This window comes from Dromiciops gliroides, chromosome 4 (genome assembly GCF_019393635.1).
Source record: "Dromiciops gliroides isolate mDroGli1 chromosome 4, mDroGli1.pri, whole genome shotgun sequence".
NCBI classification, from domain to species: domain Eukaryota; kingdom Metazoa; phylum Chordata; class Mammalia; order Microbiotheria; family Microbiotheriidae; genus Dromiciops; species Dromiciops gliroides.
In genome coordinates, this window is record NC_057864.1 from 80,176,748 (window position 1) to 80,204,158 (window position 27,411).

Genomic DNA, 27,411 nt, shown 5'->3' on the forward strand with positions numbered 1-27,411 from the left:
ACATAAGCAGAATATAGTGAGTTCTCAAACAATAATTCTGAGGACAGAACCAAAGGGAAAAAGGCCAGAGATTTTTTTTTTAATTCGGAAAAGGAAAATTGATTCTGTCCAAAATGTCAAAATATCATTAGTTCTCTCTTAATCTGTTTATAACATTGCTGAAGGCTACATCCTAACCCACATAGTAAGGGGTAATATTATTGATTTGAAAAGAAAGCTGACATGTTCAAAGCTATGAAATCTACATAATCTAGGTATTTACTTATTGTGTTAGGTTTTTACATGTTAGAGAAGCAATTAACACATGCAGATTTTTCTAAAAAAAAAAAGACAAAAGAAAGGAAAGGAGCTCTCTTTGCAATATAAAAAGGAGAAATCGAAGATATTGAAATATTATGCCTCAAACTATTCAATATCTTCATCTTCCATGCTAGCCTGCTCCAGTGCATGGATCTCCCTTTCGGGAAGTAACCCATACTCATTAAGAAAAGACTCAACATCGACAGCAAAAAAATCTTCAGCAAACTGCTCAGTGACACTGATGAAATTGCTGATAAGCTCCCCACCCTTGTAGACCAGCAATGTAGGAAGCACATCTGAGGAGAAGCGGTCCCCAGCGCCTGTGTTAGAAGCTTTGATTTTACAAAATTTTACCATAGAGTATTCTACAGCAAGGCAATTTAAGCTATTGTTCAGGGCCTCACAGCCCTTGATGCCATCTTCATAGATGTGAACGATGACCGTGGTGATCTTCTGTTCCTTCTCAATGGCTTCCAAGAACTGCTCTCCACTCTCTAGCTCAATCACAAACCCATACCTGGGTCCAAAGCTTAGCTTCTGGTGCATGTCTTGCATGCATTGTTTACGGTATTTACGGAGACAGTCCTCATCCTCTTTGTCCTGGTGGATGAGTTCATATTCTTGCACACTCATCTGTGAAAACAAATAAACAAACAAACCCACATCTGACCATGTCATTCCCCTACTCAGTCGATACCAATGACTATTGCCTCTGGGATAAAAGATCAATTCCTCTGTTTAGCTTTTAAAGACCATCACAACCTGACCCCAACCTATCTTTCTAGTCTCATTGGATTTTACTCTCATCCCCACAAAGTGTAATCTAACCAAACTCTGTTCCTCATCCATAATACTCTACCTCTCATTTCTGTGTCTTTGCTCAGGTCAGTCCCCATGAGTGGAATTCACTCCCTACTCATCCCTGCCTCAAGGAAGGATTGTCTTCCTTTTAGACTTAACTGAAGTACCACATTGTATATTAAGCTTTTCTTGATTTTTTTAATTGCTAGTGCTTTCCCTTCTTAACCATCTTGTATTTAACCTTATTGTATTTAATCCGATTACATATGTAAATATTAGTATGAACACATATGCTCCTTGTAAGTAAGGATTGTTTCATTTTTTTTGTATTTGTGTCCTGGGTATCTATCATGGTACCTAGCATGTAGTAGCCACTTAATAAATGTTCATTGACTGATTAACTAAAGGATGATATGGTAGTATTTTATAATGACAAGAACAATAGATTCTAAGTTTATTTCAGTTTCTGTTTTCCCATTTGTGCCATGGTGAAAATGCAATAAGATGTTTATGATAGGACTTTGCAAAGTTCAAGTGCAATGGATTGGATCCATTAGAATGGGAGGCCTTGAGGGAGGGAGGAAGGAAGGAAGGAAGGAAGGAAGGAAGGAAGGAAGGAAGGAAGGAAGAAAGAAGCATTTATTAAACACCTGTTATGTGCCAGGACATGTGCTAAATACTCATTTGATCCTCACAACAACCCTGGGTGTGCATGTGTGTGTGTATGTGTGTGCTATTATTATTATCCCCATTTTACAGTTAAAGAAACTGAGGCAGAGAAATGTTAAATGAGTTGCCTGGGGTCACACAGCTAGTCTGTGTCTAAGGCCAAATTCGAACTCAGGTTTTCCTCACGCCAGACCTAGCACTGTTATTCACTGAACTACCTCAGTTACTTCTGTAGGAAGGAACTATTTTGTTTTTTTTTTCTTCTTTCTCCAGTGCTTAGCACAAAATAAAACATTTAAAATCATGGTCCTTGGGGCAGCTAGGTGGCGCTGTAGATAGAGTACCGGCCCTGGAGTCAGGAGTACCTGAGTTCAAATCCGGTCTCAGACACTTAATACTTACTAGCTATGTGACCCTGGGCAAGTCACTTAACCCCAATTGCCTCACTAAAAAACAAACAAACAAACAAACAAACAAAAAAACATGGTCCTTAGGCAGCTGGGTGGTGCAGTGGATAAAGCACTGGCCCTGGATTCAGGAGGACCTGAGTTCAAATTCAGCCTCAGACACTTGATGCTTACTAGCTGTGTGACCCTGGGCAAGTCACTTAACCCTCATTGCCCTGAAAAAATAAAATAAAATAAGTTAAAAAAATCATGGTCCTTTATAATTTGAAGACACTTTAGTGGTCATTTTATCTAAGCCCTTCATTTGACAAATAAGAAAATTGAAGCCACAGAAAGATAAGTGGTTTACATAAAGTTATATAGTAACAAAACCCAGATTCAAACTCAGGTCCTCTGACTCCAAATCCCATCTTCCTTCCTCATTATCTTGCACTGTAATAAATGTGGACTCAAAATCCTAGCTTGTATTACTTACTTATTAGCTGTATAAGTTTGGGCAAATCACTTAACCTCTCTATGCCTCAGTTTCTTTTTCTGTCATATAAGGAGATTGGATGAAATGTTGGCCTTCCAGATTTGAGTGCTGACATCCGGCATGTTCTTCCATTTCCTATACCTTTATTTTCCTATTGGAGCAATTTCCCAAAGTTTCATGTATTAATCTTAAAAAAAATCCAACCTAATCTAATGCATTTCAACAAACATTTATGGAGCCTCTACTTCATATATGCCACAGGGAATAAAAGTACAAAACCAAAATACTCCTTTACCACAAGGGACTTCCATTCTGCTGAATCCAAAACCTTCACATACCATTTTTTACTTTGCAAGACACATTCATGATAATTTTTTTCAGATCTTTACAACTTTGTTAAGTAGAGAGAGATGTTATTATCCTTCTATAGACATGAAAATTGAAGCAGAGAAAATTACTTGTTCAAGATCATAGTGAGTCAGTGAGAACATGAACTTGAAATGGAGCTTTTCAACCCCTGATCATGCCCTCTTTTTGCTACCCCAGGTTGTTCTAAGAGGGACAAATGCATAGCCAAAGAGTACTGTGTATTTATTTGCTCAGGTTAATATCTCTATGACAGCAAAACAAAAACATTAACCTACCAGATTGTGTTGGGAGTAGAAAATTCAGTCAAAACCATAACAGAGTGTCATAAAGGTTTTTAAAACCCTGGAGTCCATCACCTGGGGGGCTGAATTCAATCCAACTCATTTGTATGATTTGCACTTACCTTTTTTTTTTTTTTTTGCAAAAATAACATTGTCTCTTCTTCCTACCTTTCTGCTGAATCTGTCTTTTGTGTCCTTATCATCTCGACATTGAGGAGAAGACATTTGTCTGAGAATTTCCTTCTTATTAGGTGGGATTGAATCACCATCTTCACTTTCCAACTTAAACTTTCTCCAATCATTGATAACTCCTTTGGGGCCTGAAGTAAAGGAGAAGATTTATCTTTTGCTTTTAAGACTATTAGAAAGGCAGCTTGTACTTTTGAAGTTTATATATGTGTTGTCATAGAAACAGACTTGTCTTCTCCTGCTGATAAAATCAATGACTTGCTTGGGCTGGATATCTCTGATTGTCCTGACAATAAAAACGTACTCCCCTTTTAAGCGTGTTAAATAGGTTTTGGCATGGAGTCATCCAAAAGGCTCTGCATTATGAACATGCGAGTTATGTACATTGTCTATTAGTAAAAGAACACTTAAAACCACTGTAATATAATGGTCAGATTGAAAGTTATAGGGTGAGGGAAAATTGCTAGCATTGCACTCTCTTTCCTTCTTTGTCTATTGAGCCCCTAGTGAAACTTTAAAACCCAATGAAAGGGGCAGCTAGATGGCACAGTGGATAGAGCACCAGCCCTGGAGTCAGAAGTACCTGAGTTCAAATCTGGCCTCAGACACTTAACACTTACTAGCTGTGTGACCCTGGGCAAGTCACTTAACCCCAATTGCCTCACTAAAAAAACCAAAAACCCAATGAAAACGTTATCTGCTTCAAGAAGTCTTTTGTCATATGCAAGTCAGGAATGACTTTCCCTCTCTGACCTCAAATAGCTTTTTGTTATGTCACTCTTTTATATTTTAATGTTTCTGTGTTTTGCTCTCTACCTTTATTAGAGTAGCTATTTGGGGGTCATCCCTCTGGTATGCTTCTTGAGAACAGAAGCCATATTTTGTCTAGATTTTTGTATCACCCTAAGCACCTAGCATATTGTATCTCTGTATAGTAGATGCTTAATAAATATGTGCCACACTATTATTATGCAGGTAATATTTAGGTAGGAACCAGAGTAAATGATAAGAGGACATAGAAGTAGGAAATGAAATATAACTTCTCTGAGATCTAGGTTAAAAAAGAAAAAAGGAGATCCTAACTCTAAGAAGGCAACTTAATGTAGGGTTTCAGATTTGTTTTCTTTTTTTTTTAATCATAAAAGTATTTTATTATTTTCTAGTTACATGTAAAGATAGTTTTCAACATTTGTTTTCATAGGATTTTTAGTTCCAAAACTTTCTCCCACCCTTCCCTTCCCCCTCCCCAAGATGGAAAGCAATCTGATATAGATTGTATATGTACAATCACATTAAACCTATTTCTTCATTAGTCATATTGTGAAAGAAGAAGCAGAACACAAGGGGAAAACCTCAAAAAAGAAAAAAATACAGCCAAAAAGTAGAAACAGTATGGTTCAATCTGCTTTTAGAATCCACGGTTCTTTTTTTCTGAATGTGGAGAACATTTTCTATCATGAGTTCAGATTTTTTTTTTTACTTGTATATTTTGCTTAGTGAATTTTTTACCTGTGTGTGTGGCCTGGCCTTCAAAATCCTCTTCTAGACTGAGGCTTTTAGTTTCCTCCATTTTTATGTCCGGGTTTGACATAATCTGTGCAGTCAACAAAGACAATAAATAATTGAGTGATAGATAGGTCTAGAATATATACATAACATTTCCTACTGCTCCTGGGTTTGATGATAGGCTAAAAAGCCTGTAATAAGTGATAGGTTTTTGAGTATTTACCCACATGTTTAAATTACAAGTGTTTTGGCCAATACCCAGCCCAAAGTAGTTTTCTTGTATTGGGCCTTATAAACGCTGGGAACATTGATTATTACTTTGTAAAGTTATTGTATAAAACTGTTATCATATCACTATTTGAACTGTAAAAGTAAGAACACTGAAATACATAGGAAAGTTTTGCCTGGTCCATAGCCTGGGGCCAGCTTTTCTTTCAAAACTAGAAAAGGATACTCCATCAGTGAACATGTCCTTAAAAAACCACAAAGAGACTAATCCCTTCCCTATTAAGATTTCAGCTTTCTAGAAACCTTGCCTGTCCAAAACACAGCTAAGAATTGGGTAGGAACCAAAAAGATATTTGAGAAGTCAAAATAAAGATCCCAGAATTTTTGTATTAAAGAAAGCATGTATGTTTTATATATAGGCAAGTCTTCATATAGGGACTATTTACTTTTACTTCGCATGTATTTTTCTTTTTTTTTTTTAAGTGAGGCAATTGGGGTTAAGTGACTTGCCCAGGGTCACATAGCTAGTAAGTGTTAAGTGTCTGAGGCTGGATTTGAACTCATGTACTCCTGACTCCAGGGCCTGTGCTCTATCCACTGCGCCACCTAGCTGCCTCTCGCATGTATTTTAATGGGGTTGCTTATCTCATTTCTCAACCCCAAACAAATTGGAAGCCAGAAATTACATGGAAGGAAGGGACTGGTAGAGGCAAGCATACTTTTTTTTGTGGCACTCACTATAATAAGAAATAAAGTGTCAACTGAGCCTGTTAGCAGAGGAGAAGAAAGAATTCTTTTTTAAAAAGTAAACAAATACAAGAACTAAAATATTGTAGTGTTTAATTTAGACATGGAATAGACATATACTCTTAAGTAGACTTACAGGATATTATGCAATACATAATTTTCATAGTGACCCTAACATTATGAAAAGTTTAATTTTTGTTCAGAATATTCTAAGAAAGAAGGGAACCGTGCCAGATGTGGTGGTGTATACCTGTAATCTCTGCTACTAGGTGATGCTGAGGCTGAAAAAGCATTGGAGTTTGGGAGTTCTGAGCTTCAGAAGGGCTAAAGTCAATCGGGTGTGTCCACACTAAGTCTAGAATCCATATGGCAAACCCCTGGGAGCAGGGGCTACCAGGCTGCATGAGGAGGGGGGTGATATAACTCAGGGTGCAAATGGAGTAGGTCAAAGCCTCCATGCCAATTAGCAATGGGATCATGCCCATGATTGGCCATCATACTTCCAGTCTGGGTGAGATAAGGAGATGAGAAAATAAAATGATAAAATATAAATAAAGTACTTTGCAAACTTTAAAGCATTATTTAAATGTTGGTTATTATTTTAAGAAAAGGAAAACAGAAACAAAGAGATAGTGTCCATGAGCTAGAAATATGAGAAAGGACATGCATTAGAAATTAATTCAGAAATAATTAAAGGTAGAGGACAAAAATGGCAGAAACTCAATTATATAGAATATAAACAACTCTTTAATAGCCCTGTAACTATCAACCATCTAAGAAAGTAAATAGGGGAAAACTTGTAGTCATCAAAAGTAATCACTGAGTAGTAGTACATTAAAATAAAAGTTATAATTAAAAGTTGAAGGTGGCAGATCACCTGGTAATTTCTACAGAACTGTCCAGAATGTTTTAGCTTTAAGTTAGAGACTTTTTTCCTGCTGAATTTTGAAAGAACAAGATGCTTATTTCAGAAAGGAGCTGTAGAATGCTGTTTAAACATAAATCGTGTTTACAAGAAACATAAATAGTGTTTAAATAACTTTAAAACAATTTTGGTACCAGTAACAAAGAAGGAGAAATAGTGCTTGGTGTCTTTGCTTTTGCTAAGATGAAAGCCCACAGTGAAAGAAAGGAAAGCTGATTACTGTTAAAAAAAAAAATGAGGCACCACCTTGCTGAGAAGGTAATCCAGTCCTCACGACAAGCTTGAGGTCACATAGACAAAGCTAGTCATTGTAGAATGGTTCCTATTGAAATAGTGGTGATTTTGACCTATGCTCATGGACTGAGGTTAGGAATGGGGAGGGAGCAGGATTGTAACAGTAGTTAACCAACAGTAGCATTGGTTGATGCTCTCATGAGGTAAACAGGGGGAAAAATGGAGGAAAAATTATTTGCCTTGCTTTTCTCAACTGCAGGAAAGGAGAGAGGAACTTTTCTTTGTCATCATTCCTGTTAATAACTGCTAAATCATCTAAATTGCTCTCCAAATTTTAGCTTTATTTATTTCATTCATCGATTCATCCATTATTCACTATACTTTCATTGCCCACCCATTGCATTTGCGAAGATATCTCTACACTGAGACATTTTAACCTGGAGTTCACAGAAAATAGATTTCTGGAGATCCATGAACTTGGATGGGGAAAAATACATCTTTATTTTCCCTAATATCTAATTGACCTGCATTTCCTTCATTTATGAATGTGGGAAAAAACACCATTATTCTTCTGACAATGGGTCCATAGGCTTCACCATACTACCTAAGGGGGTTCATGACACATAGTCGAGATTATGATCAAATTAAATAACGTAACCAAAACACTTTGAACACACACTGTACAAGCTATCCCCAAAGTCTTAATGAACTGTGCTAAGACTTGGGGGACACACTGTATAAATGTTAGCTCTATAGCTTTCTCTGGGCAAGATTTAAAAAAAAAAATACAGAACAGCATTTGTTCCATAATGTCATTTGTACTGGTTAATATCCACATCCTCTTAGTCCTAGGCAATTCACTTAACCCTTTAATGCCCCAGGAAATACTCTAAGAGTATTAAGCTGCAAAACAAGTGCTTCCCAGGAGTGTCTTACACAGGATGAGATCACTGCTTTGCACCAAAAGAAGGGGGAAAAGACCCAAAAAAAGGAAATCCATAATCATAGCTGAACCAAAATGAAGGTTTTAGAACACTGCCAGTAGAATTATATAAAGTATTGTGTGACGTCAAATAAGTATGTTTTTATCAGAAAGAAGGGAGAAACTGGGGCAAGGTGACAGAGAAAACTGTCAGCTTCACTTAGGGATTGCCATTGTTCAGGGAGCGTTACAGGATTGGCTACTTTATTAGATTAAAGAGTTATTACAATGACGCAGTTTCTTCTTGGTCAGAGCAAGGCAGTTTTAGGCAGTTGCAATTGTGCATTTTGCTCATCCTTAAAACCTTATTGATGTTAAATAAGGGTCTTGGTCATGAGAACCCAATGACTGAGCATCTTATTAAATTTTAAAGGGCTACTACTCTCAGGTTTTTCTTTTCTCCATGAGTATGCAGAGATAAATTTAAAAAATACTTTAAATGTTTCATAGATATGGGATTTAACTCGTGTGTGTACTTGCTCTTTCCATCAGTGCTTGTTGATGGACTGACTGACCAAAGCAGATCCTGACCCTTTCACGGGTGAATGACTGGTGTTCAAGAGCTACTCTGGCTAGAAAGATCCATCCCTAAATTCTTGCCACCAACTTGATCATATTCTTTTCCAAACTTAACTTGGCTGGTCCCCAAACAACAGACAATTACTCCATTATTGGTGGACCTGTCCTTAAAGCTGATCTAGATTGGTAGGACCTAAGAAAACTGAAATATGTCTTGATAATCCAGGCTCACCTCCATGCCAGGAGCAGGCAATGGAAGGGAAGAGGGAAGAGAAAGGAAGAAGCACTTAGATGATCCCTATTATGTAGTAGGCACTATGCTAAACCACCCCCTTTCCTTCCCCCACCCCCAATATCTCGTTTGATCTTCAGAACAACCGTAGTAGGTAGGTGCTATTATTATCCCCATTATATAGTTGAAGAGGTGCAGAGGTTAAGTGACTCGTCCAGGGTCACACAGTTAGTAAGGTCTGGATTTGAACTCTTCCTGACTCTAGGTCTACTGTGCCACCTAGCTTCCAATGGAGTAGGGGACTTCAGTGGAGGGGAAAAAAAATAACTGACTAATCAGAATAATTTAAATTAACTTTCTATTATTCTTGGTGCTCATTTTATACTGTGTGGAGATTTGGTGGTGGTGGTAGTGGTAGGAGTAGAAGTAGTAGCAGTAGTATTAGCAGTAGTAATAACATTAATAACAGTATTAGATCCTAGTTATTCCTGCTAGATAAGAACACATTCTTCAAACCTTTTTTTCTAAAATCCATTAAAAATTCCCTTTTTTTATTAATCACTTACACTTTCAGTCAAGTTCTTAATAAGTCTCAGATATTGTGCATAGAGAGCAAGCCACAGGATCAGGAAGACATGGCTTCAAGTCCTGTCTCTGATACATACTGGCTGTGAGATACCAGAGAAATCATTTTAACTCTCAGTGCTCTAGGCCAGTGGTGTAGAAATGGGGAAGGTCACTAAATCATACATAAGGATCTCTGCTAGCCTGGTTTTAAAATATAATGTTATCTATGTTTTATTGTAATTTTATTTATTTTGTTAAATGTTTCCCAAGCATTTGGAAGGTAGCCTACCAAATCTGACACCTCTGCCCTAGGCAAGTTTCTTTTTTTTTTTTTTTTCCCTAGGCAACTTTCTAAGATGGTCATTGTAGTGACTGTGTCAACCCATACCAGTACAAAGTTTCATCAAGTGGGAGTTCCCTAATGCTAAAGAAATCACAGGTCTAATCCTATTTTATAATAATGATTATTTGAATTACCAAAAGAAAGGAGATACCCGGGGCAGCTAGGTGGTGCAGTGGATAAAGTACTGGCCCTGGATTCAGGAGGACCTGAGTTCAAATCCAGCCTCAGACACTTGACACTTACTAGCTGTGTGACCCTGGGCAAGTCACTTAACTCTCATTGCCCCACCAAAAAAAAAAAAAAAAAAAGGAGATACCCAGTCTAAATTTCAGGTGAAAAAAACAACAACCCCAAACCATTTCAAAAATACTAAAACTACTCCTAAGACATATAGTTAAATCTGCCCTATGACAATGTCTATTACTAGTCATTTTAAACATTCTGACCCATATTTTTGTTGGTCAGAGGCCTGCTGAGTGTTTGATTTGTTATAAATGTAAACCCTGATGTTTGCTGAGAAAAACAAAGATTTTAGAAGAATATTCTTTGCTTAGCTTGTGAGCAGATTACAAGCCACTGCTATTGTGTACATCTGAGTATAATATAATTAAGAAGGGGGTACATATTGCAGAGAGGAGTGATTTTAAAAATTGAATAAAAATAAATGAAAACATATGGGCTAAGAATAATATTTACACTATATGTTTCTCTGTTATCCCTCATAAGTTTATAAGGAAAGAAAAAATAAGTATCTTTTCATTGTAAGATTTTTTTAATGAAATTTGAAATATTGTAATATATAATGGTAATAATTGTCCTAAAAGATATAAAGCCAGATGAAGCCAAAGAAGTATATATCCTGTTCTTAGGGATCTTTGAGGAACCTACTTATTTACATGCAGTCTCCCTTATTAGAATATGGGTTCCATAGGGGCAGCTAGGTGGCAGAGTAGATAGAGCACCAGCCCTGGATTCAGGAGGACCTGAGTTCAAATCCGGCTTCAGACACAACAGTTATTAGTTGTGTGACCCTGGGCAAGTCACTTAACCCCAAATGCCTCACCAAAAAAAAAAAAAAAGAGAATAATAAAGGGAGAATATGGGCTCCCTGAAGACAGGGACCATGTTTTTGCCCCAATAAGCATTTAATAAATGCTTATGGACTTACTGAATGAATGACTTGCAGTTCTAAATCCTATGATATTTTCTATGATACAATCATCTTTGGGGAAATTTTGTGAAAAATCATCATTCATGTACTCATAACTGCTGTTTTTTAAAAAAAAGGAAATTTGTGTTCCTAATGGAAACAGTCTTAGTAGATAATGTAACATGTTTGTTTGTTTATCCATCTATTTATCTATCTATCTATCTATCTATCTAGCAGGGCTTATGGGGGTTAAGTGACTTGCCCAGTGTCACACAGCTAGTGTCAAGTGTCTGAAGCCAGATTTGAACTCAGGTCCTTCTGAATCTAAGACTGGTGCTTTATCCCTTGCATCACCTAGCTGCCCCCATGTAACATGCTTTTGATTCCAGGTTCAATTGAGTCCAAGAGCCTGACAGTTTTTCTTAGTTTTTTACTCTGTCTTTTATTTTAGGGCTCCCAGCTCCCACCAAGATGATAAGTAGCGATGCTTTGTTCTGAGGTCATAATATAATATGACCAGCTTTTCCTGGATACTTATGGTTCTGGGGCCTTTACACTATACTACTTTACCCTTGACCCTACCCTTGAAGGCAGAGACTATTCTGTTTCTGTTGTATTCTGCCCCACCCCACCCCCACCCCTACCCCGGCCTAGTACCATGTCTGCTATACATCAATCATCAATCAAGAAGCTCTCATCATTAGGTTGCAAAGACAAAAATGAAAGTCTCTGCTCTTAAGAAACGTACACAGTGGGTTCTTAAAATTACTTGTCAATATAATTTATATTCTCCCATTACTTCAGGTACAGAAAAAAAATATATCACTGGTACTTTGGGGTGGGAACTGGGGGGTAGTTGTTCAAAATGCTTTATTCTGAATTTTATTTTAAGAGGCAAGTGATGAAGAGATTAAGAACCTAAACAAGAAAACTGCTTCTTTTCTGATGATATAACTGGTATATTTCCCTAAGTAGGCAAAATCCAAAAAATAGATGGCGGTGAGATAGCCAAAAAAGAATACCTTCACAAGAAGATAGTTCTTTTGTAGTGAGGTTTAAAATGTATTCTACTCCATCTCCTAAACAGATGAAGGCACATGCCGCCCTCCTAAAACCACAATCCAGTCTCTTTCAGGAGACTCTTTCAAGAAGGGAGTTAGTCCCAAATGAAGTTAGTTATGTCTGAGCTTATGATTGATTAGCTTGAAGACATAAAGAATTCTCTAAGAATCAAATGCTGAAGTCAATTAACGCTTTCAATCTATTAAAGTAACATTGAGCACTCCACTAAAATACTAACTGGAGCAACTTTATATTAGCAAGACTGTCTTGGGGGGGGTGGCGTGTAAAACTGTGGATTCATCAAAGTTTATAAGCATTCTATTTCCCCTTTCCTTTTAGGAGCAGCCTTCTCTGTTCTTTAGCTCCCCTTCCCCCATAAAGTGTTGTCTCCTTATTCTATTCCACTTATTCTGCCCCCCCCCCCCCGACCTGCCTCCTCATGTTCCCCCTTCACTTAACATCTCCTCGGACCCCTCCTCAGACTATTAACTGATTCATAACAGATGACTAAACTCAGAGCTATCACTTGCCTCCCAAAAGTATGAGAATTCCATTTCTCAGTGGGCCCCTGGAATGATTACCTAAAGGGGTGACTGATAGTGAGAACAAAGTCCATAAAACTAAACCTGATTACAAAAAGTGTGGACATAAAGAAATTTTCATCCCTTCCCAATTTCTACAGTGCGCCACAATGCTTGGCCTCTATGCTGCTTGCCTACCTTGACCTATAGAGCTGGCTTATGTATATAGGCTATAGCTAGATCAGAGAGCCAATTCTGGGGCTTTATGCTGTTTTAGCCCTTAATTTGTGTTCCATGATTGCTTCCTGTGTGCATGTTTTGTACTCACAAGATGATTATAAGTCCCTTGTAGCTAAGTGCCATGTCAATAACTTCTTTATTCATATCCCTGCAGCATAGAATGCTGGACCCACAGTAGGTATCCACTAAAACTATGTTTATTGATTGGTTGTTGACAATGTCCCTTAATAGAGAAAGCAATAGCAGATTGAGAGAAACAAAAAATTTGAAATACCCAATAGAGCAGGACTCATTCTTAAGTTAAAAAAATAACACATCCTACAAAAAGCTTGGCATAATAAATTCCTGGACTTGGTATCAATAAGGCCAAGGTTCAGGTCCTGACCAGTAGAGCTAATGGCCTTCAGGGTTCTAGTAAAGAAGGCTGAAGTTCATATTTCCATACTTTCCTGGGCAAGTCACTCAGTTTATCTGTGACTCAGGCAGCTCCCCAGGACTTATTTACTGAGTCAGACTGAAGAGAAAATACCTACACCTGGACTCCCCACAGACTTAGAATTTACAGATATTTTACATAGTTGATTATGCCTATGCGCTTTGAGTTTTTCCCCCATACGAATTAGATGATGCCTCCAAGTATCCATTAACTTTATATGGACGAACAATTTATCTCCAATGAGCATTTTATTCTGCTTTCTCATCCATGGCTGCAGTTCATCTATCAAAATATTGTTATCAACTTACTTCTGAAAAGATGAAATGTTTGCTTTACATCATTATTTTAGCTGATCAGTAATGTTGGAGCTCTATCTTAGTAGAGATTTTTTTTTCAGAAACAAGAGAACAATCAAGACTTATTTTTGACCAAGAGCTTAACAACTCATTCAGAATAAATAGGAGACCAGTTTATTGAGTCTTCAGTGGGATTTGAGGAATAATGTAACTTCAAATGTTAATATAAAAAAACCTTTCATTTATTCATGTTAGACTGTTTAAGTGGTAGATTAAAGTGGAAAGAAACATATGATTAAATATCAGTCAAGAAAACCACAGGTATTAGATGGTTCTTCAACCAGTTCTAAATGGTTTCTCTTAAACATGTTTATGTGTGGAAAGAGGTGTGTGGATTTGGGCAGCTTCCCTGTAAAGTGACCTATCTCCCTTGCACAATATTTTGAAAATCTTAATGCATTTCCCCTCTCATTTCTCCTCCTCTTTCCTTTTATGCTACAAAAGAGCTGTACTTCTTGCATTTTAAATCTGTAATGAAGTAATTTATAGGAGAGGAAAAAACCATTCAGAATTTCTACTGCCATACGTAAGTAAATTCTAGCATCTGAAAAACTCTCAATACAACAAAGCTTCCTTCTAGTCTCGTTTACTACCTTTTACTTTTTTTTGACAACTACAACTAAACAAATACCATCGGAAGCCCCAGAAAGTAATGAATCCTGCCTCTCCCCTCTCTAATCCATTTTACACAAACCTATCAAATTAATATAATCAAAACAGTTATAATGCTGCTAATCAAGATCTTGCAATACCTCCTGGGAGAGCCTAAGATAAAATAGGAATTCCCTTGTTTGGCATTTCAACCCATCACCATTTGGCTCCAGCCTAACTTTCAAGGCTGGTTATACATTATTCCCTCTCAATTCTATATTCCAGCCAAACTGGCCAACTTTCTGTGTTCCATAAGTGACATTCCATCTTCCAGCACTCTACCTATGCCCAGGCTGTTTTCCCCATATCTAGAATACTCTCCCATCTCATCTCTGCCTCTTGGAAACTCTAGCTCTAGTTCACCTCAAACAACATCTTCTTCAAGAAGCCTTTCCTGATTCCCCCCTTTGTTAATAACCTCTCCCCCCATTACCTTGTATTTATTTTGTATGTATCTTGTTTTTACCTATCTGTGTGTATAATGTTGCCCTTTTCACTCCAAGAAAATACAGCCGCTGTTTGCCTTCCCCCCACCCCTGCACTGCTTGATGAATTCAATTGTACCATGATTCATAACATCTTCAAAATCCTATCATAATGCCTAAAAAGTATGCTCATCATCTTGCTCACTCTCACAACCAGCCTCAGTTTTATATTTGTCACCTTTCTCTTTTGTTCTGATTCCAGATAAAGGCTTACAAGCCTTTCCATACTGAATATTGCTTTGCAAAATGAGAACCTTCCTCTTCCCCTGCCTTTTGGTTGGAGACAAGAGTTGCCAATAATTTCTATAATAGGGGCTCCAATTTGAAGCCCTATTTGCAACCTCTTATAGCAGCAGGAATTCAGGAAAAGATGCAAATGACCTGTGATTTTTATCTAATGATCATTCATCCATGATTTAGTCAACTAGTCCCAAGTAGTTGCCTAGGCACATAGAGGTTAAGATTAGCATAAGTGGCTCTATCTACTACCCTAGGCTGCCTTTATAAGAATGATGAAAACAATCATTATGAATCAATAAGCATTTATTAAGTGATTACTATGAACCAAACATTGTTAGATTGTTAACTCCTTGAGAGTAGGGACTGTGGTTTGTTCGTTTTTTTAATTTTTGTTTTTCTTTGTATCTTCAGTGCTTAGCACAGTGTGTAGCATATAACAGGTACTTAATAAGTGCTTGTTGCCTTAATAAATGCTTGTTGAATTGTTCTAAGTTTGGAGGATAGAAAGAAGTAGAAAAACGGTCCTTGACCTCAAGGAACAACATTCTAATGGGATTTATTAACAGTTATAGCTGACAATTAAAAATATGTCTTGCAAAGTACTGTTATGAGCATTCTTTCTTTCTTTTTTTTGCAGGGCAATGGGGGTTAAGTGACTTGCCCAGGGTCACACAGCTAGTAAGTGTCAAGTGTCTGAGACTGGATTTGAACTCAGGTCCTCCTGAAGCCAGGGCCAGTGCTTTTATCCACTGTGCCACCTAGCTGCTCCCCAAATGAACATTATTTCATTCGATCCTCACAACATCCCTTTGAAATAAATACTATTATTATACCTATTTTTCAGATGAGGAAACTGAAAATTGGAAAAGGTAAGTGACTTACCCAAGGTTATAAAACTAGTAAGGCAACTCTGAGCCTAGGCCTTACAACTCTAATGCCGACACTCATTCCTCTCTCTCTTGGCAAGAACTATTTCCCCTGGAGAAAACAGTATCTTTCAGAAGAAGTGTACTGAAAAAGCTTTGGTATTAACCTGGTTATGCTTCTTTTACTCTGCAGGAGAGAAAATTAATTTCCAGAAATTGAAGGAATAAATGAGTTAAAAAAGCATTTACTAAATGCTTTCTATGTGCCAAGTACCATGCTAAGGTCTCGGAATAAAAATAGAGAAATCATAACAGCCCCTGTTCTCAAGACATTCCTACTTTATTTAGAGGAGATAACACACAAAGGAAAGTTCAGTTGAGGAGCTAATGGAAAAGTTTAGAGGGCCTAAAAAGGGACATTTTGGAGAAAGAAATGGCAAACCATTCTCTTTGCTTAAAATAACCCAAATGGGATCACAAAGAGTTGGAGATGACTGAAAACAACTGAACAACAAAAGAGGGGGCAATAGATGGCAAAGCCTAGGAGTTCTTAGTTTACATAGTATGTCACATAATGATGTCAGGGGTCTTGAGGTCATGGAGGTAAGGGCATATGGTAAATCCTTATGGTATTCCGTTTTACCAAAAGAATTAGAAATTGTGTAAGTGGGGCAGCTAGGTGGCGCAGTGGATAAAGCACCGGCCCTGGATTTAGTACTACCTGAGTTCAAATCCGGCCTTAGACACTTGACACTTGACAGTTGTGTGACCCCCATTGCCCCACACACACACAAAAAAAAAAAAAGAAAGAAAGAAAGAAAGGAAATTATGTGAGCAGTCAAGCAGTTCACATAGGTTCTGGATAGTCAGAGGCTAGGGGAGGAGATGAGGGAATGACCAGGCAAAGGGCATCAGCAGTGGTTGTAGGACTTCCTTCCTCCTAGCCCTTCTGGAGGAAGAAAGTGGCAGACTTCCTTTGGAAATTTAAGAGTGATTTTTAACTCTGGTTTTAAAATTTCTTCATGTGTTAGAAATACCTTGGGTGACATTATGCTATGGGAGCTCAATTTCAGCCTATATGTAATGGCCTTCATATAGTTTTTAGATAAAAACCTAAATCACATAATAAAGATTAAATTCAGATACAGTAAATTCTAATATCATTCAAAGAAATTTCTGAATAGTTATGAAGAAAAAAGATTGCTTGTACCCAGCCTATAGATGACTTTTCCCAGTCTATATGTAGATTCTAGCAGAACCAAGCAATATGAACTGTCTTTTGCAATGTATTGTATAGATTCTGGCATGTTGAATCGATCCTTTGCTTGGATGCAGCTTGACTCTCAAGTACAAGTTTTCTGTGACCACATGTTTTTAAAAAGGGATGTTATAAATAAAAGCTGAGTCTGCACATTAAAAAAAACAACAAAAAAAGGTCTCTTGCAAAACAATGGAAGTACCCTGCTTCAGGCACTTTCACAATTCAAATTGAAAATATTGTTAGTGCTTGTTATCCATTTCTAATAAAATGGAGTGCTTAGTAATGGTCATCTCTGAGAGATACAAGGGAAGAAGGTGGAAAAAGAACTCTGCAAGATCTCTTACCTAAGTCAAGGCATAGGAAGGGAAGCTTAGCAGTTTTTCCTTTTTAATAAGTTCATAGATCTAAAACCGAAAGGAATCCCAGGGATCATCTAATCTAGCCCATTCATTTTACAAAGGATAAAGTTGAGGCAGAGGGAGTTAAATGATTTACCCAGGTCCCAGTAATAGTCTGAGACAGAGATTTGAGCTCAGGTGCTCTGACTTTTGGGTCAAGGCCCTTTCTACAGTATCATGTTGCTTCCCAATTTGGTCTTGTAAAGAGCCCCACAAATGGTTTTATTTTTTCACATTTTTTAGCAGTTCATCTTATTCCCTGCCATGATAAGGTAAACACAATGGTATCAAACTCAAGTAAAAATGCATCCCTGTGGAAAACCAAAAATTAATATTATTTATGTTGTATTGTATTTTTATTTATTTATTTTTTAAAAACCTTTCTTAATTATATTTTGATCTAGCTTTGATCTGGTCACCCTCTGGGGATCTTGTGGGCCACCTTTGTGGTAAAGCACTGAAGAAAACTACCTTTTCTTTCTTTTCCCCCCTTCTTTTTCTTTCTACCACCTCCCCTCAGACCTTGATGGAGATAGCCTAGGACCTTGAACCCAAGAACCTTTGATATAGGAATCTTTCTAGCCCAGTAGCATCATGCCAGGTAGTGATGCCTGTTGTTATTTCTGCAGGTACTACATCCCCAGCTACTGAAAACCCAGAAAGGAAAGTTCTTGTCATCAAAGACCTTAGCCTTCAAATAGTTCACAGAAACTGATGTGATTTTAATAGTGGAAATGACATTAAAAAAGAGGCATTACCGTCTGCTTTGCTACTGCATTCTAAGGGCCATTCTAAGGGCCATCTGAAACCTTCCATATATGTTGTCTTTCCAATTAGCACGTGAGCTCCTTGAAAGAAGAGACTGGACTTCCTTATTTCCTCCCTCCTTCCCTCCTTCCTTTTTCCTTCCTTCCTTCCTTCCTTCCTTCCTTCCTTCCTTCCTTCCTTCCTTCCTTCCTTCCTTCCTTCCTTCCTTCCTTCCTTCCTTCCTTCCTTCCTTCCTTCCTTCCTTCCTTCCCTCCTTCCTTCCCTCCCTCCCTCCTTCCTTCCTTCCTTCCTTCCTTCCTTCCTTCCTTCCTTCCTTCCTTCCTTCCTTCCTTCCTTCCTTCCTTCCTTCCTTCCTTCCTTCCTTCCTTCCTTCCTTCCTTCCTTCCTTCCTTCCTTCCCTCCTTCCTTCCCCCCTCCCTTCCTTCCTTCCTTCCTTCTTTCCTTCCTTCCTTCCCTCCTTCCTTCCCTCCTTCCTTCCCTCCTTCCTTCCTTCCCTCCTTCCTTCCCTCCCTCCCTCCTTCCCTCCTTCCTTCTTTCCCTCCTTCCTTCCCTCCTTCCTTCCTTCCCTCCTTCCTTCCCTCCCTCCCTCCTTCCTTCCTTCCTTCCTTCCTTCCTTCCTTCCTTCCTTCCTTCCTTCCTTCCTTCCTTCCTTCCTTCCTTCCTTCCTTCCTTCCCTCCTTCCTTCCCTCCCTCCCTCCCTCCTTCCTTCCCTCATTCCTTCCCTCCTTCCTTCCTTCCTTCCTTCCTTCCTTCCTTCCTTCCTTCCTTCCTTCCTTCCTTCCCTCCTTCCTTCCTTCCCTCCTTCCTTCCCTCCCTCCCTCCCTCCTTCCTTCCCTCCTTCCTTCCTTCCTTCCTTCCTTCCTTCCTTCCTTCCTTCCTTCCTTCCTTCCTTCCTTCCTTCCTTCCTTCCTTCCCTCCTTCCTCCCCCCCCCCTTCCTTCCTTCATTCCTTCTTTCCTTCCTTCCTTCCCTCCTTCCTTCCCTCCTTCCTTCCCTCCTTCCTTCCTTCCCTCCTTCCTTCCCTCCCTCCCTCCTTCCCTCCTTCCTTCTTTCCCTCCTTCCTTCCCTCCTTCCTTCCTTCCCTCCTTCCTTCCCTCCCTCCTTCCTTCCTTCCTTCCTTCCCTCCCTCCCTCCTTCCTTCCTTCCTTCCTTCCTTCCTTCCTTCCTTCCTTCCTTCCTTCCTTCCTTCCTTCCTTCCTTCCTTCCTTCCTTCCTTCTTTCCTTCCTTCTTTCCTTCCTTCCTTCCCTCCTTCCTTCTCTCCTTCCTTCCTTCCCTCCTTCCTTCCTTCCTTCTTTCCTTCCTTCCTTCCTTCTTTCCTTCCTTCCTTCCTTCCTTCCTTCCTTCCTTCCTTCCTTCCTTCCTTCCCTCCTTCCTTCCTTCCCTCCCTCCCTCCTTCCTTCCTTCTTTCCTTCCTTCCTTCCTTCCTTCCTTCCTTCCTTCCTTCCTTCCTTCCTTCCTTCCTTCCTTCCCTCCCTCCCTCCTTCCTTCCTTCCCTCCTTCCTTCCTTCCCACCCTCCCTCCTTCCTTCCTTCCCTCCCTCCCTCCCTCCCTCCCTCCCTCCTTCCTTCCTTCCTTCCTTCCTTCCTTCCTTCCTTCCTTCCTTCCTTCCTTCCTTCCTTCCTTCCTTCCTTCCTTCCTTCCTTCCTTCCTTCCTTCCTTCCTTCCTTCCTTCCTTCCTTCCTTCCTTCCTTCCTTCCTCCCTTCCTTCCTTCCCTCTTGAATTGGGTTTGAGGTGTGAATAGAAAAAATGAAAAAAAAAAAACACAAAACCTCCACCAGGAGTTTTTCACCCTTAAGTCCCTGGAAGCTAAATCCCTAAACATGACTTTGCTGAGTAGACAATTTCCCTTCAGTTCTTCCTCTCTGCTCCTCTCTCCAAGCGCCTCCCTGGCCCTGGCCCTGGCCCCTTCATACCCTTGCTCCTTCCCAGGAGGAAAGGACTGATAAATTGAGAAATACATAATTCCAAACTTTATTCCAAATTAAATCCAAAGCTTCAGCTACTGCCTTACTAAAGACCTTCAAAGGTTTGATTACTTGAAATAGGACGCTCTCACTCTAGAGGAGACTGATTAACAGACTTATTTTAAGTGGCAAAGGCAAGCATCAGGCATTTGCTTTTCAGTATAGTGTACTGAGCACAAGCCTTGGAGTGAGTTAGGAGGATCTAAGTTCAAGTCTGGTCTCAGATACCTTACTAGTTAAGTCACATAGGGAGTCATTTAACGTCTCAGTGCCACAGGCAATTCTTTAAAACTATAAGAATAGCATTGTAGTGGAATAGGATTCCTTTTTTTTTTCTGAAGTAAAATCTAAAGGATAATAGATCAATTAGTCTTTTATTATTTCTTTCACTTAACTGCTTGATTTTGTCACCAGAAACCTCTGATGAATTGACCATAATCTGTAAATGCATATAATGTAAAACCAAAACACATTAAAGTGATCAAAAAAACCTCCCAAAAACCTTACCTCTTGGCCTGCTGTTCAGTTGCCTGTCTCAAGGTGCAATTGGACCGACTGGTGCCTTTGATACTGTTCAACAGAAGGGAATTCCTTTTTGACTGAAGTCCTATGGCACATAGAGCTAAGACCGGATTGAGGTCCCTGGATGATGACCTTGCAGAAATAGCTATGAATAGCTAATAGGATTGTCATAAGAGAATTAGCAAACCCTGCCTATTAGTAATAGGCCAATGAAGTAAAGAGCTTACCACCTTCTGGTAAACATAAATTCTTTCTATGTCTGTGAGGAATCAATTGTAAGGAACTATTACCCCTTAGCAATACCCTCAAGAAATTCAACAAATATGATTAGGGAAAAAAAAAATCAATTACACCCAATTTTGTGTTTTTTAAGAGTATATAGGAACTTGAAATCCTAGAAAAAAACAAAAAACAAAAAACTAGCTTATAAAGCTGAAAATTATCTTTTGAATATAAGAAAATTAGCAACTGGATATGATAATAATATTTCAAATTTTGATAGCACTTAAAATTATCTAACCTTTATCATTTTACATTTATATTATATTCATTTATAAATATATTCCCTCTGCATTTCAAAACATGCCCCTTGTTTCTGCTATGCAGCAAGTCATTCACTGTAATAAATTCATTGTGTATGCTTAGGTGCATACATATGCATATGTATATATGTATGCAAATGTATATGTATATGTGTATACATGTATATGCATATACACATGTGCGTGTATATGAATATGTGTATGCATATGTATGTGTATTGTGTGTATGTGTATGTATATATGTATATACACACATTATACTTGAAACTTGGAATAACCCAAAAAAACAAAAACAATTGGAAGCGTCCATTTAGGCCCATGAGCAACTCTGAATCTGTGATTCTATAATACATTAATCAGAACCTAATGCCAAACCAGTGCGCTTTGAGTCAGAAATTGTACCAAACTCACATTTGTTCTATGTAGAAGTGACAGAGGATTGAGCTTTACAGCCAATGGAAGGAAACGAAGAGGCCTCCCTTACAAAAGAGTGAATTCCTAGTCCTTGAAAACATTTAGGCAGATCATGTCAATGGTATTAATAGATGTTCCTGGGCCAAAGCTTGAACTAAATGACCCCAAATATTCCTTTAAGCATAAATTCCATAATCATGTACTGGTATTCTGGGGTATGCAGTAAATATTTAACAATCAGATCTCAAAAAAAAAATGCAGGTATGGAACACTTCTATGTTTAATCTGTATTATTAACATTTTCTCCATTACTTTCTTAAGACTAGACAAACATCAAACGAATAAATAAAGTCCTGATTTGCAGCATTTGCTGATTTTCGGTGTAAATGATCAAACTGAAAATTTTTAAATGGATTCTTGCTGGATAGAACTGATTCCAGCACACCCCTGGCTGCTGTTTTCCTCTAAGGCAAGGGATGGTTTATAGTTATTCAGGCATGCTTGAAGGCAAATGCAAATCAGCTAAAAGAGATGAGGTTGTTTATCCTGAGGTTTTCCTGTGGAAGGATGATTAGGCTTGTTCTGCTTGGTCTCAGAAGGCAGAGCTAGGAATAATGTCTAGAAAACACATAGAATTTAGCTTGATTTGAGGGGGGAACAAGAAGTGAGGATGTTTTTTAGCCTGAGATTTTCACATGGAAGAAATTTGTTTCCCTGTTCTCCAGAGAATAGAACTAAGTACATGGAGTACATGTTGTAGAGAAATAGATTTCATCTTGATTAGAACTATCTGAAAGAGGAATTGGCTGCTTTGGGAGGTAATAATAATAATAACAACAACAACAATAATAACAATAATGGGGCAGCTAGGTGGCGCAGTGAATAAAGCACCGGTCCTGGATTCAGGAGGACCTGAATCCAAATCCAACCTCAGACACTTGACGCATACTAGCTGTGTGATCCTGGGCAAGTCACTTAACCCTCATTGCCCCACAAAATTAAAAAAAATAATAATAACAATAATGATAATAATAAATCTATATAATGCTTACTATGTGCTAGGCAATGTGCTAATTACTTTGGAATTATTTTATTTCATTTGAGCCTTTCAACAACCCTTGTGAGGTAGATACTATAATTATTCCTATTTTACAGTTGAGGAAATTTAGGCAAACAGGGGTCAAAGGACTTAAACAGGGCCACACAGCTAGTAGGTATTGGAAGGTCCTCCTGATTCTAGGCCCGTCACTTTATCCACCATCCCATTTAGTTGGTTTCTTTTTCATTGATGTTCATCAAGTACAGGCTGGACCACTACTTATCAGGAATGTTTTAGAGAAAACTTACAGTCAGTTACTGGTTGAACTAGATGACTTCTGAGGTACCTTCCAACACTATAATTTTTTTTTCTTTTTCTCTTTCTTTCTTTCTTTCTTTCTTTCTTTCTTTCTTTCTTTCTTTCTTTCTTTCTTTCTTTCTTTCTTTCTTGCAAGGCAATGAGGGTTAAGTGACTTGCCCAGGGTCACACAGTTAGTATGTGTTAAGTGTCTGAGGTTGGATTTGAACTCAGGTACCCCTGAATCCAGGGCTGGTGCTTTATCCACTGTGCCACCTAGCTGCCCCCAACACTGTATTTTCAAGAAATTAAGAAGTGAAAGGGAGAGGAGAAATGGAAAATTAAGCAAATGGGATAAAAGAGTCAAGGGAAGAATTTTAATCAGATTAGGAGACCTATTTATGTTTGTTAGATAGATGGGAAGAAATAAATAGTAAGGGAAGGAATGAAAGTGAATGAGAAAGGGAGGCTGACTGCTAGTAAGTTCCTATAGGAGAGGGGCATCTAGGTGGCGCAGTGGATAGAGCTCCGGCCCTGGAGTCAGGAGGACCTGAGTTCAAATCTGGTCTCAGACACTTGACACTAGCTGTGTGACCTTGGGCAAGTTACTTAACCCCAATTGCCTCACCCCCCCCCCCAAAAAAAAAAAAGATCCTATAGGAGAGAAGGTATTAATTAGCTTGGACAAGCCAGGCAATTTTTTTTTTTTTTTTGGTGAGGCAGTTGGGGTTAAGTAACTTGCCCAAGGTCACACAGCTAGTGTCAAGTGTCTGAGGCTGGATTTGAACTCAGGTACTCCTGACTCCATGGCCAGTGCTCTATCCACTGCACCACCTAGATGCCCCTAGCCAGGCAATTCTTGACTTCAAATCAGAGATGCAAGAAATAGCTACATGAAGGATTTAACAGTTAAGAAAGTAAATTGAAATTTATTGGAAGGATCAGTAGATTGAGGCCAAAGGTGATGGTGCATGCCTGGATTCCTTGCTACTGGGGAGGTTGAGCTTGAGATCTCTGAATTATAGTGGTTTCAGGCTGTTTGGTATCTGAATTCAATGAGACATCAATCCCTCTGGGAGCAAGGACCCATCAAATTGGCTAAGGAGGAGTGAACTGGCCCAGGCTGGATACAGAGATCAACTTTTTTCATGCCCATTAGTAGTGGGATTGGGCTATGAGTAGCAACTGGATTTTCAGCCTGGGTGAGATAGGTAGATCTGTACAAAAAAAAAAAAGGCATGGGAGGATAAATGGACTCAGGTGTCATTTCCTATCACCCTTTTCCTTTTTGCCAAATCAGCAGTGACAATAGACTGATAATAAGATAGAATTGTGGACTTGGAATCAGGAAGACCTGAATTTGAATCTTGTCCTACCCCTTATTAGCTGTGTGATTTTAGGCAAGTCACTTAGGCTCTCATCCTCAGTTTCCTTATCTGTTAAGTGAGGAGGATAATATTACCTACTTTATTATAAAGATCAAATGTGATAACATATCAAAAGCCCTTTGTGAACCTTTAATCACTATATAAATGTTAGTTATTATTATGAACCATTAGCCCAGTCAGCCGTGAGTAACCTAAGACCTAGATTCTCAATTATTGGGATTATGGCAAGCCCACTTAATTAAAAAAAAAATACCAAACAAACCAAAATGACGATTACAAAATGTGTGGATAATAGTTGAAGCTAATGCCCTGCATACCAGATGAACCAGTGCCCCATGGGACAGAGAAGGTTTTGAAAAGCCGGGTGAAAAAATGCTGGTAGCACTTTCAAGACAACCCCTGGAACAGTCTTTTCCAAGGTCCTTTAAGGAGAGACAGAGCAGAGAGCAGGGGACTTCTGAAACGAAGGACATGATATGTCCAGGAGGGGGCTGTAGAAGTTAAGGGAAGTTAATCACTCATAAATAGCTATGTAAATAGAAAGGCAGAAACTCAGCACAGATAACTATCAAGGAGGTAGGCAATGGAGTGAGCCTAATTTTACCAGTTATTCCTGCCCCCATTGAGCAGTAGGAATATCTCTTCTGTGACCTTAGACAAGGAGAGTAATGATATTGAGAAGGTTTAAGGAGCAGAGGTGACTTGAGGGATATCATCAGTGGTGGCCTCAATCTCAATGAAAGAAAAAGCTACATAATCTCATTTTAGGATGTATGTGTATGTGAGCATGGGGTGAGGGGAATGGGCCATGTGGTTAGTATAGCAGAGAATGAGATAAGAACAATATGGAAGGATTGTCCAGCAGCCAGGGTTATCTATCATGAATATTCAATGGGTGAAGACAACTATAGCTTGTGATCTGTATCAGTGGAGAGAGGTAGCCATAACTGATAACATCTTATATCCATCAAACCACTGAAGAAAAAATCCAGAACATTTTTCAGTCATTAAAAACAATCTAGTTGTCTCTAAGTCTGTAGTTAAAACCAGAAACAGAGAAGTAAATGCTTTCTCAGAAGGGTTGCAATAATCAAAGGACTGGATTCATCTTGCTCCTTGTATGCCAAGGATATATTTAAGTAGGCTTTTCTTGAATGATCAAAAAGAAGCTCCATTTGCATGGTTCTATCCTTGTTTCTCTGGAGATGTATTTGTCTCTAGGAACTGTTTTCCTTTTCTTCTCAGTGTAAGAGCAAGGGATAATTACTGTTATAACTAAGGAGATCCCAGAGGTTCTTGCCACCCCTTCATCATCATTAATAACTTGGGTTTAAACATATTTGATTTCTATTTTAAGCCCACTAAGTGGGAAGAAATTTGATCTTTCTGCAAGTTGATAGCAATAATCTCTAGAGAGCAAAACTTCTCAAATTAGGATTTTCTCCCTCCCTTTTCATGAAAATTAGGTTGATCTTTCACATCTTTCCTCTTCCTATCTTGTAGCTATTTTTTGAGAGTTACTTATTTTTCATGTCATCAATCTGGCACTTGAAAAATAGTCACAAAGTCCTAGCATCTGTGTGGGAGGGGGAAGTCATTTCCATGATAAACATTGACTTCTACCTTCCTCTTCATCTTTCAGGACCTAATGATTTCATCTGTTAGATGAGGGGGTTGGATGGTGGTTTTTGAGACTTCTTCTAGATAATAATCTTATGATCTTTACAAATGGGTAGGTTCATGTGAGATAATGGATATATAGTACTTTTGTGAACCTTAAATATTATTATTATTTTTATCATCCTTTGGTCTTCCAGAAGAAATGTTTATAAAGTTATATACAAGAGTGTGCTGGTAAATGTTTAAAAAAATGGTCTGTAGGGGGGCGGCTAGGTGGCGCAGTGGATAAAGCACCGGCCCTGAATTCAGGAGTACCTGAGTTCAAATCCGGTCTCAGATACTTGACACTTACTAGCTGTGTGACCCTGGGCAAGTCACTTTACCCCCATTGCCCCGCAAAAAAAACAAAAAAACAAAATGGTCTGTAAACACAGATACACACTTGTTAGTTTATTCTGCATTATTAACACTTTCTTAAATCTAGACAATCAACAAAACAAATCAAGCCCTGATTTATAGCTGATTGTGGAATTCTGAGTTGTAAATGCCCACACAAACAATTTAACAATTAGTTCTCATAAGATGGTTAAAACTTGTTCCAGTACATCCCTGTTATTTGCTTCTGGTGTTATAAATCCAAAGTTGCATTTCAAAATATGTCAAATAGGGGGCCACTAGGTGGTATAGTGGATAAAGCACCGGCCCTGGATTCAGGAGGACCTGAGTTCAAATCCGACCTCAGACACTTGACACTTAACTAGTTGTGTGACCCTGGGCAAGTCACTTAACCCCAATTGCCTCAAACCAAAAAATAAAATAAATAAAATAAAATAGAGACTTGCAACCAGAAAGACAGGGGTTCAAATCTTCCCTCTGAAAAAAAATCGAGTATCAAAGAAAAAAAAAACAACCTTTTTAACAATTAGAACTATCCCTCAAATGGAATGGACTACCCCTGGAATTAGTGAGTCTCCCCTCACTAGAGGTCTTCAGGTAAGAAGGTATATCTGATATGATGGAGAGAGGCTTTTTATAGCGAGGCTGTTTGGATTAATTCACCTCTCAAGTTCTTCTCAACTTTTAGATTTTGTGATTGATGAATTTGAATTTATATTACACTTAATATTTAGAAAGTTCATTCATGGACTTATAAGAGAATATTTATACTTTTTCTCCAATCACCAAACAAAGCCAAAAATCAAGACATTTCATAAATTTTTCACATAAATTCAATACATTTTTATTGTTTTTCCTTTACCTGTTGTATGCTTCTCTTCTTTAATATGGCATTTTATTCTTTTGGTCAGTTCTTCTGATTCTTGTAGAATTATGTGCTTCAACAATTCTCTGTCAGAGTTTTTACTCTGAAGATGGTGATGTTTTGTTTTTCCCTTTCCCTCTTCCTTTTAATAAGAT

The 27,411-nt window shown here is 38.5% G+C and overlaps 1 protein-coding gene across 3 annotated transcripts; it reads right to left on the bottom strand.

The window, feature by feature from the left end:
* PDC (phosducin) lies at positions 1-27,411 on the bottom strand. Of its 3 annotated transcripts, none has more exons than XM_044005466.1 (5): positions 27,254-27,411; positions 20,681-20,743; positions 5,001-5,085; positions 3,471-3,622; positions 1-933 (listed from the first exon to the last, which is right to left on the bottom strand). In XM_044005466.1, the coding sequence occupies exons 3-5, from the start codon at positions 5,080-5,082 to the stop codon at positions 406-408; spliced, it is 762 nt and encodes a 253-aa protein (XP_043861401.1). In that variant the 5' UTR covers positions 5,083-5,085; positions 20,681-20,743; positions 27,254-27,411; the 3' UTR covers positions 1-405. The 3 variants fall into 3 exon arrangements, with proteins under 3 accessions (XP_043861401.1, XP_043861400.1, XP_043861399.1); XM_044005465.1 differs by having other exon boundaries at positions 20,681-20,850; XM_044005464.1 differs by lacking the exon at positions 20,681-20,743.